Below are 11,105 nucleotides of genomic sequence, written 5' to 3'. Positions count from 1 at the left end.
AAATCTACATATTGTATGCTTAGTATAGTCCCTTTTACAGTGCGAACACAATACATACTCAAAACCTCCTTAGAGTACTCACTATGGGAGTATGGATCTGGGACACAGGTACAGCATTATGGTCCAATGTAGATGTTCCATAGTTTTCGTTTCATTTGTTCTTGTGCAAAAAAACAAAAAAACAAGCACTGGTGTGGTATTACTGGTATTTTCACTGATGAGTATGAATATTAAAAGAACACACTAATAAAAGTAAAAATAGGATCATTATAAATCATCTAAATGAAAATGAGTTTCCACTGCTATCAGATCGAGTGTTTTCTCACCCGTGAAGTCCGGATCACTTCCGAAAAAAAAAAAATCCCAACAAGAAAATGTCAGTTAGAAATTAATACTGGTACCGCCCTCTTTTTCCTCCATGTCCACCTTGGTTCCACCCGCCACCACCTCCTCCTCCTCCTCTCCAACCACCACCACCTCCTCCTCCTCCTCCTCCTCCTCTCCAACCACCACCACCTCCACCTCTTCCACCACCACGGCCTCCCCAGCCACCTCCTCTTCCTCCTCCATCTTGTCTTTTTTGCCAAGGCGGCATCTCAGGAGGCGGGGCTTGTATCTCAGAGGGACGTCCTCCTCTGTCCGGGACTCTCCCCATCAGGATCTGCAGATAAGAGGGAAGACGAGAGAAACTGTTGTGTCAGAAGAAAAACATGGGGTTGAAGGTCATTTATTGGGAAAGACGAAAAAGCTCATCTATACCTTGTTCACAGCACAGGCCGTCTTCTCCCTGCTGGAGCCGCTGCTGGTCTTCACCACGTTGCAGATGTCTTCCCTAGCGGCCAGCAGCATCGCCATGTCCACTGTGGTGTGCGGCTTCAGAGAGTACCTCCTAGGCTGGTAGGCTCTCGCCATGCTGTCCACCTTTACCTAACAAAACAGGAGAATAAACACATACGTACATTACGTTATCCCATTATTGTCATCAGTTAAGACTCCTCTGTGACAGACAAAAGAGGGCAAAAACAGTGTGATGTGTGTGGGTATTACATGAACGCACCTTGGCTCTGTCGGACCACCCAAACGACTGAATTGTCACATCCAGCCGTTTGATCAGCATCCTGCGTCGACATTCGTACTCTGAAGACAGAGCCGTGTTTATGTTGTGCAGCTTCTCCTGCAGAGAAAGCCCAAGTTAGCTTGATTAAAAACACACTTTTACATGATGCAATCACACCACAGCAACTACTACAGACACAATAGTTCATACAATTGTTCATTTACTTACCCACTGTTCACTGCTGAGAGATTTGTTTAGCACCGGGTTTCCAATGGAGCCATTTGAAAGATCTTTAAGTACTTTCTCAACCTAGAGTGACGCACACCGTTAAATGCATTGGCACAGTAAAAGGAGGGGAGAATAATAAAGCTGTCTTAAGTAATACAATACAACATGTGTGAAATTCAGTGAATGCCTAAAAGTCGAGTGTATTGGCTGTGGTTTAGATGTTGATTTTGTTTAAGGACAGAATCAAAAGGAAGGTCCCCATAGTTTTAAGAACATAGTGTAACAGTTCCTGCCCCATTTTCATTCAAATGGTATAGATAGATATAGACGAATGTAGACACATATGAATGGCTACGGTACTTATGGAGCCATTTAAAAGCAATATAGTACCTTAAACGTTGCTCATAACTCATTATCAAACCTAACTGGAAGTCAATGCCATATTAGCATGTTCAAAACAGTGCGTTCAAAGCATGCACAACTACAAAACACTTTTTATTGGCCTCGACTTATATATGTATAACCTGGTGGATGAACAAGAAAGACGCACACGGGTCATTTTGGTCGCCCTGATATAAATGTGGCATAGAAAAGTCTCACCTTGTCTTGGACTTGAGAGAACACTCCTGCTGTGTCCTGTCCTCTGGGCTCTGGTAGGTTCAGTGTTTCACAGATAGCCAGCAGCTCCTGACACGCCGGACTCTCTTGTTGTTTATTAGAGACGCCTCTGCTCCACACAATCTGTGCTGCCTGGAGCTCAGAGCTTAAAAATACTATGGAAGGGACCAAAAAAACACATTCTTAAGTTATTCACTGACCACGCTGAGATTTGAATAAGGGGAGATTTGATGACATACAGACAAACTTGAGATGATCTTTTGTTTTTCGCACGCTGCCCTTGAGAATCCCTGACAGGGCTTCTTCATAAGGACAGTGCAACTCCTTCAGCAAACCGCTCATCTCCACCTGAAGGCTGTCCATGTCGTCTGGAGGGAGGGAGGGAGGGAGAGAGAGGAGCAGCTTGAATATGAGAAATACATAACTTTTGAGCATCAGAATCAGGTATTGAACGGGTGTGGCTCACCTGGACCGGAAGAAATGCTCTCCTCCAGATCACACAGCGGCTTTAACCTGGATGTCAGCCACCTGCACAGCTCCACATACTCTGGGGAGGACAGGCCTCTCTCTGCGGCTCCGAGCAGCGCCTTCTCCTCCAGCAGAGGACCGTCATAGCTGCGGACGGCGAGAGAGGAGGAAACAGCTACTTTACTACTAGCTATTACAGAACCTGTGTGTTATAAACACAGGACAGGTAACACACCGGTGACTGTGAGGCTGTGTGCATCATTAAACATGCTAACAATATATGAGCTCACCCAAGCTGCTCCAACGAGTCCAGAATGTCGCCGTCCATCGCTGAATCCGTAAAAGCGTGTTTATTTGAACGTGTTAGTCTACTGCAAACATGAAGACGTTACTGGTACACCTATGTCAACATGTACCGGGTTTGCATCCATTCATTTCTGCGGTGTTCTCATGCTTCTCTTGCGCTGTTCCGGTTACGTACGTGAGCCGGGGTGAAACTTGCGACTTTGAATCTCTAGTTCCGCAGCAATGGTTCCGCCCCCAGGACTCGGTACATACTTAAATTGTGTATACTCCATTAGAAAACTTGAATTTAAAAGTCATATATAAAAACACATTTTGGCAATTTCATGTGCTGAAAAGTAAACGTAGAGGAGCAATGGTTATTGTCACAGTGTTAAACTATTGATGCATCAATTCAGTTCGTTTTATTTACAGTGCCAAATCATAACAAAAGTTATCTCAAGACACTTTACATACAGAGTAGGTCTAGACCACACTCCTATTTATGATTTACAGAGACCCAACTATTCCTCCATGAGCAGTGTTTTTTTTAACAAACTTTATTTAACAATTACAAAAAATATCAAATGCAACAAATCAGACATGTACTCAACATAAAATTGACAATGGACAATGCATTAAAAAAGAGAATAAATAAATCAGGGTAAAAAAAACCCCGCTATAATCAACCATGTATATACTGTATATACAGATATATAATTATATAAAAATCTTACTTTTCTATGAATACATTAAAGATGTTTTAAGATTTGAGTCCACAAATTTGAGAGACTTTAGATAATTCTGGATTTGGAAAGCGATGAAGTAGGGGATCGTTTTTGTTACTTCACACCTGTGCAAATAAAAATTGCCATATAAAATCAACACGTTAACAATAAATCCAATATTATATGCCTCATGTTCAATATACATACAGACAGATAATCCATCAAATATGTGTGTGTGTGTGTGTGTGTGAATGCAGCCTACCTTAGCTCCTCCCCTTCACCTAGGTGCAGTATAAAAGCCCAAAATGGCACAATTCATCCTTTGTGTCTTTATAGGACTCCCTTCTGCTCTCTTCTGTCTGGTTTTGGTTAGGTTTACTTTTAGTTTATTTAGCCATTTTTGCTTTCTTGTAGTTTTGATTTGTTTTCATGATCTGTTAAATGCTTGAGTGGGGATATTGTTCATCAATTGGGTTGTTGGTGTTGTTAGTTTTGTTAACTTTCTTTTGCTTTTGTTTCAGGGAGTTCCATTTTGTTTCTTCCTTGATTTTCAGTGCGGCCTGGGTGTCGTCAGCTGGGAGGCTAGGCGCTGTGGTGAAGACCTCACTCCTGTTGCTTGCAAGCAGGCACTGGGGCACCTTTAGTGCATGGTCAGGAGACTGGGATCTTTTGGGGTGCAAGGGGCACTCCTGAAGACCTTCTATGACACTGTGGTGGCATCAGCAATTTTCCATGTAGTTGTCTGCCGGGACAGCAGCATCTCTGCGGCTGACAGGAAGAGACTTGACAGACTGATCGGGAAGTCCAGCTCTGTCCTGGGATGCCCCCTTGACTCTGTGGAGGAGGATGACAAAGCATTGATCCATGATGGTAAATGACTCCCACCCCCTGCAGGAAACTCTTACAGCACTGGAGAGCTCCTTCAGTGACAGGCTGCCTCACCCAAAATGTGTGACGGAACATTTTCACAGGTCTTTCCTTCCTGCAGCTGGACAACCAGCACTGCACCCTGTAGACCACACACACACACACACACACACACACACACACACACACACACACACACACACACACACACACACACACACACACACACACACACACACACACACACAAAACAACAACAATAATAATGACAATAACTGCACTATAATATTCGCCAACTGGGTTCACTTCAATGTGAAAACTTGGTACTAATACTCAGGTGACTTCAATCTCAATGTACAATAATGATGTTTCCTCTGTGCCTTAGTGTGAATTTAAAAATATTGTATATATTGTTCCTGTTTATGTATTTTTCACATACAGAATTTCCTGGTTTATATTAATTTTCAATATTTTTTTTACAGTTTATTGATGCTTCTTCTGTTTGCTATCCACTTTGCTGCTGTAAAAAGGAAATGTCCCCTCTGTGGGACTAATAAAGGAATATCTTTGTAGTGTGTTGTCTCACACCCCAGGCAGTGGGAATAGGCACATACCTAGTAGTCTGCCCCCTACTGATTTTGGTTTTCTGTTATAGTTATCGGAGTTTAATTGTTCGGGTAGCTGCTCTTTTAGAATTATTATATTAATAAAATTACTTTTTAGATGGTTTCTGGTTATTCAAATTATTTTGTTATACTCATCTTGTTTCTTTTCTTCCTTAACAGCTCCAGTTTTCTTAAGTTTATTCTTAATTAAGCATTATTTCAACTAAAAAAAACTTTAATTTACTTACGGTCTCTACCTCCTTAGTCTCTCAACCTGTGCCCTTGTAATTTCTGCATCACACCAGTTTAATTTCTCTGTTCTTTACTTTCAGGGGTGCAAGTCCCCAGATGGTGTTGTCCATTTAACCCTCTGGATATTACACAGTAGTGCTGGTATGTCTTTGAAATACAGAAGTGGAATTGACTGGAGATTTCAGTCGTAATTGTTGAACTCCAATTAAGGGGAGAAGGTTGTTTAAACATTCTCCCAATCACAGCAGACTTGAGCACAAAGGGTTGATTAAGGGGAACACAATGAAGCCTACACAGCAAAAGATTAAAACTCACCATTTTATTATGATAATGTTATTTGATATGTCAAATTACAAGTGTATGATGTAACATAAAAACAGTTACAAACATGTATGCATATTTACATTATATATTTATGAAAAGTAACGAGCTACATCTGTATAAAGAAAATACAACTATGACATGAGTTATTGGGACTATAAATTTTACATCATATACTTGGTATTCTCGAACCATGATGAGAAATACCTAGACGTGTAGAAACCAATAGAACCAGAACAAGAGATGTTAAATTATAAAATGGAAACTAGGATGGACGTGAGGCACTTTTTTGAGGTTGTCAGGATGTGAAAGCCGATGGCACTAAAACTTCAAGAGAAACAAAATAGATGCACAGGAAAGAAATATGCACAAAGAGAGAGTGAAAGAAAGAATAAAAGAAAGAAAACAGGCAGTGTTTACAGAATAGTTAAGAGTAGTACCATTTATACTGCAAGTTTCAAAACACAAATGTCTTCCACTATTTAGAACTAATCACATAAATGTTACACCAAGCGCTGTAAGATGAAAAAAAGCTTACATATAGTATTATCAGTGCACCAAAGCATCAGAGAATTGAAACATAACCACTCAACTGCTGTGAAAAGTAACCTTTTAAAACAATACACTGAAGAGAAACAGGTTTATATAGCTTTTTTCTTTTTTTTAATCTACACAATGTCAAGAATGTACACTTGTATGCATTCCCCAAAGATATGCACAATTTTTCCAAGATTGAAAGAGGATAAAAGACTAGCAGCAAAGTGGTTAAAACTGAAGTCTTATATAATGCAGGTCAAAAAATATATATATATTAAAGCAGACAGACACATGTTGCATATATAATACAGTACATGACAGGAAGTTGCACTGTGCTGGTTAATGCAGAATGAGAAGTGTTATTTCAGCATTCTCTACACTTTGTATAAATGCACGTCCTACATTTTGCTTCTCAGCCAGCAAGTTTTAATCAGGTTCATCAAACCTTGGTTCAGCTTGCAATAATGCAGGGCAATCCAATTACAATGGGAGAATATGACAACCACCCAAACATTTGGTTACACACCAACCCCGCGCGCACACGCACACACAAACACACAGCACGCTGGAACTAACACACACACACACACGCATACAGTTCACACGCGCTCGTGGGCACACAAGAACGCACGTATATAGTAACACTTGCGCGCCCACACACATGCACAAGTGTCCACTTCATCACACAGAGCAATCAAACATTTAAAAACTCACTGTCATGGTTATATGCTGTTGGAGAACTAGGGTTTAACAGTCGTTCATAGCTGATTTTCTCTGTCAACACAATAAAATTAGTGATTGTATCTAGCAGCTTTATATGTATGTATGTATAAATGTATGTATGTGTATATATATATATAGGTGTGTGTGTGTGTGTGTGTATATATATGTGTGTATGTATGTATTTATATATCAAACTTTTGAAACAAGTGGACTGCCACTACTGTACCGTGTTAGCGCTATCCTTCCTTCTACCGTACAAAACTAGAGAGAAACTCTATTAGAAGCTCAATATTCATTTCCATCACAAACGCCCTCTACTTTTCAATGTGAAATAATACTAAAAGGTGACCTATGTACATAATGCTGTCAATTGAAGCTACAGTATATGCTGACAGCAACGATAAATACAGCTATATCTTTAAAATTTCAAAGACAAAAAAGCTGGGATTATTATCAGAACTTAAATATAGTGTTTAGTATTTACAGGTTTGTTTGGAGTTTGGTACCAGGGGTTGGTCGTCTACCTATATAGCGTTAAAGTGTCCGATCCCATCACTGACTCAGTCTGCAGAGAGGTCAATGCGTTTCCCACATTACAAAGTTTTTGCATAGAAAGTAAAGGGAGCGTTGGTCGGGGAGAATTAGGTAAAATGTTCCTCCTGTAACGCAGTCTTGCCGAGACCGAGGTGATTCATTTTAACCAGGAGTGACAGGAGGTGAGAGGAGGTGCATATCTGTTAGCAAAAGCACATGGATGTTGTACCAAATCTGCTGTTAAATACTGAGGTTAATCACAATTAGCTCTAATTTCAAACATGCCAGTGCCTTAGTTAGGGATACTTTCATCAGTTGTTGCAGCTAGATGTTTTTACTTTGGGGAGTTTTTGTTGTTAAGACTAGTTTGACATGTTCAATTTAAAATGTTCTCCTTTTTTTGGGTGGGGAATGGGATTCAAACACATATAGACTCCCTCTTTCCCAAATGATCTTAAAGGAGTGGTTTGATTTTGGGAATTATGCTTATTTGCTTTCTTGTTGAGAGTTAGATGAGAAGATTGATACCACTCTCATAGCTAAATATTAAGTATGAAGCTAGAGCCAGCAGCTGCTTAGCTTAGCATTACGACTGGATATGGGGAAACAGCTAGTCTGGCTCTGTCTAAAGGTAACAAAATGCTCCTACCACCAGCACCACAGCTAAGGGTCACCAATTAACACGTTATATCTTGTTTGTTTAATCTTTCACATGGCAACCTCTTGCTGACAACAGGATTCCGGGGAGTCATTGTGCCAATCCAAGAAGTAGTCCCACACATGACCCCCAGTGAAACTACAAATTTGTTTTAACAGATTAAACAAATGAGATATAACATGTCAATTAGTGAACTTTACAGGTGCTGGTAGGCTGGTTTTGTTGCATTTGGACAGAGGCGAGTTAGCCGTCTCCCCCCTTTCCAGTTTTTATGGTAAGCTAAGCTGCTGCTAGCTACCGCAGACAGATACAACAGTGGAATCAATCTTGTCATCTAACAAATAAGCACATTTCCCAAAATGTCGGACTACTCCTTTAACTTTTTCATCATCTCTTTGTTTTAAGAGGAAAAAAATGCTTTGGGAAACAGGAGACTGTTAGAAAATCGAAGCCTTAATCACGCGACACTAAATCAACGGTGCATATGACAACCTATGCACAAACACACATACACATACATAACACCTGTATGTTTTTTAATAGCTAAGATACTCAGCATTCCTGAAACAATGCATTCATTCATCCAGGGCCTGTTAAATGAAGACATACGGAAGGAGTGGACTTTTGAGGAACAAAGAAATACTACACTTACACAGTATATGAGGGGAAAATAAAAGAAACCAAACTGAAAACGGATTCATGGGACAAATGTGGAAATTTGGAGAGGGTGCTGCAACCAAAGCTTGGAGAGCAGTGCTTTCAGGAAGGGGTGCCAAATTGAATCTTAAATTAGTTAAATTTATGTACAGATTCATTTTAAAATGGATTCTCAATAAAATTAGAAGTGCCTCATCATTTAACAAAGGAGCACTGTAACCCCTTTACTTACCAAAACAAAACTTGCTGGTTGAGCAACATATCAGCCTTTGTTTCAAAAAATAATTATAAAATGAGCAGGAAGATAACAAATATGAAACAAAAACACCAATTTCACTACAGCAGTAAATAACTGGACTAAAACTGAAATTCACTGGAGTGCATGAAATTGCCATGTATCGGTTTCAATTTAAATGGTTCTAAGAGGTTCTAATGTTATTTTCATGACGTGGAAAAAGGGATTTTGGGGAAGTCTGCATGGTAAAGTCGTTACCATTTCTTCCCTTATTATCATGGAATCAATCCCTTTATTTTGGAATGCAATCAAATGGTCTAAATCTCCTCGGGGAAAGCAAGGTTATCATTTTAACATCTTCTTAATGAATGTCAGAAGCTGTACTTTCAAAAACAAACGGTTACCTTTTGATTCTTTTTTTTTTTTTTCAACATTCGATGGAAAGGAAAACAAGGAATTGGCCATACATCTACCACAGCAACATCTCTCAAATGTTAAATTACACAACATATGGTGGTTAATGTACCACAAGAATTTGAGAGGGTTGGCTTTACTTGGGGTGGGGGGGTACCATTTCTAGTGCACTTTTCTCTGTCTAGTAATTACATTGTCAGCAAATGCTTAAGCCATGAAGGAAAGGCCACTGTTACCCAACTGTAAATTCACAAAAAAGCAAGAACATATCCCTTTTAGCATACTCAAACAGCAAGTATTTTTTTTCTGAACGCAGAATAATTTTGTTTTCTTTTTTTGTCATTAAGTTGTCGCTCTCTGTACAAAAGACAATTTTTCCTTCATAAAGTTACACATTTCTTGTAGTTGAGTTCTGACATGTGTGGCCTGGCTTCGTCAATGCATAAATGTGAATGTGAGAGAGGTGTGTGTGTGTGTGTTTGTGTGTACAGGTGTGTTTAGTAACATCTCCAAGTCTATTAATCTTGACGCTGCCTCCTCTTCTCCTCGGATTAAGCTCCTGAACTTTAGCTTGATGCTCAGAGCTCCCACAAAGCATATGGTTTGTCCTCCACTGCTGCTTGTCGGCGACAAACACAAACTGAAATCTCCAAAAGCCTCAGAGCTGGGGATCAACATCACCCCGTCTAAGAGGGGAATGAAAAAAGGATGCCGGCTTTTAATTTTCCGCATTTATCCACTTCCTGTGTTAGCTAGCTTTGAGGGTGTCCCAGAGTCCGTCGTCAGGTCACCCCGCGGCCTTGTGCTTGCCCCCACAGCAGCGACAGGCCTCGCCACAGTGGTGGCAGGCGCGCAGGGGCAGGTAGCAGCACATGCAGGGCGCGATAAAGGAGAGCGCCACCAGGGCCAGCCAGCGCAGACAGAACTGCTCGTCGGATGTGTCACATGAGCAGGGGTCTGAGAAGTCGCCCTCGGAGTCGGACATGCAGTGGTACAGCATGCTCTCGGCGCACAGCATGCAGCTGACTTTGTAGATGCACTGTTTGATCGGGTCAGGGGCGTCTTGGCACTGCCCCCGCCAGTTGTCTTCGTGGTTGAACATTTCCCGACAGTAGATGCAGCGTGAACGCTCACCGTCCTCTCGCCGCCGCCGGGACTTCTTGGACTTGAGCAGGGGCGAGGGCTGAGTCTTGATGGCCGTGTCCTTGCCCAGACCGAGCCCCATACCTGTTCCAATGCCCATACCAGGGCCAGAGTGGGAGTCCCCACAGGGGCCATCTGGGAAGAGGTACTCACACTTCTTACTGTCCAGTTTGTGGAAGGTGGTGGGGAAGTCCAGGTCCTCACGGTCAGCCTCCTGTTTCCACATGACAGGGTGGCGGTAGTCCTCATAGCCACGGATGAGCACGTCTTTGCGTGGGTTGATACGAACAATCTCCTCTTCGTCCATGTGGAAACTGACATGACGAGTCGACTTGAAGGACACCTTGAAAAAAAAAAAATACCGAGAAGATTAGAATGAATCGGAGGACTCAACAAGATTATTGTAGTAACTAATAATAACAAAAACTTCATTCACAGAATTTTATCTCACAAGCTCCAATCTTCCACTCGAGACTTCAATCAGATGTAATCTTTGAGTAACTTATAATTCAAATTTTGTAGATGTGATTGGTTGTGTGGAGGAGAGGCAGACCTGTGGAGGCAGGTAGCGTCGGTTGCTGGAGGAGAACTCGTCGAAGGGTTGGGCGCGGACGTAGCAGCCCCTGAATGGCTCGGTGGAGACGACGTTGTTCAAGGGAGAGAAGGGCTCTTTCATTGGGGTACAGATGGAGGGGGGCTCGTCACACACCTGGAGAAAAACAGAAAAAAAATCAAGAAAGTTTGATTGATAGTTTGTGGAAAAACAATACATCCTGTG

General features: G+C 41.4%; 2 protein-coding genes across 2 annotated transcripts in view; both read right to left on the bottom strand.

The window, feature by feature from the left end:
• Nucleotides 1-198: 198 nt before the first annotated feature.
• On the bottom strand, nt 199-2,773 carry fam98b (family with sequence similarity 98 member B). Its single transcript, XM_083923829.1, has 8 exons — nt 2,662-2,773; nt 2,370-2,518; nt 2,143-2,271; nt 1,886-2,058; nt 1,286-1,366; nt 1,058-1,174; nt 760-927; nt 199-661 (listed from the first exon to the last, which is right to left on the bottom strand). The coding sequence occupies exons 1-8, from the start codon at nt 2,697-2,699 to the stop codon at nt 389-391; spliced, it is 1,128 nt and encodes a 375-aa protein (XP_083779955.1). The 5' UTR covers nt 2,700-2,773; the 3' UTR covers nt 199-388.
• Nucleotides 2,774-5,498: 2,725 nt separating this feature from the next.
• Nucleotides 5,499-11,105, bottom strand: part of spred1 (sprouty related EVH1 domain containing 1) — a 32,468-nt gene continuing 26,861 nt past the window's right edge. Inside the window, exons 5-6 of the mRNA XM_083923810.1 lie at nt 10,881-11,036; nt 5,499-10,670 (exon numbers count right to left, since the gene is read on the bottom strand). Coding sequence (XP_083779936.1) covers nt 9,972-10,670; nt 10,881-11,036 — 855 coding nt within the window. The 3' untranslated portion in view covers nt 5,499-9,971. The remainder of the gene's footprint in view (nt 10,671-10,880; nt 11,037-11,105) is intronic.

This window comes from Echiichthys vipera, assembly GCF_963691815.1.
Source record: "Echiichthys vipera genome assembly, chromosome: 12".
Classification (NCBI taxonomy): Eukaryota; Metazoa; Chordata; class Actinopteri; order Perciformes; family Trachinidae; genus Echiichthys; species Echiichthys vipera.
Note: the sequence above shows the minus strand (reverse complement) of the source record. Positions and strands in the feature narration are given on the sequence as shown.

Coding starts and splice junctions, on each gene's coding strand:
- fam98b (XM_083923829.1), bottom strand. CDS start 2,699: ATGGACGGCGACATTCTGGACTCGTTGGAGCAGCTTGG. Junction 2,272..2,369: donor GAGCATTTCTTCCGGTCCAG/GTGAGCCACACC, acceptor CCCTCCCTCCAG/ACGACATGGACAGCCTTCAG. Junction 1,367..1,885: donor TCTCTCAAGTCCAAGACAAG/GTGAGACTTTTC, acceptor GCGTCACTCTAG/GTTGAGAAAGTACTTAAAGA.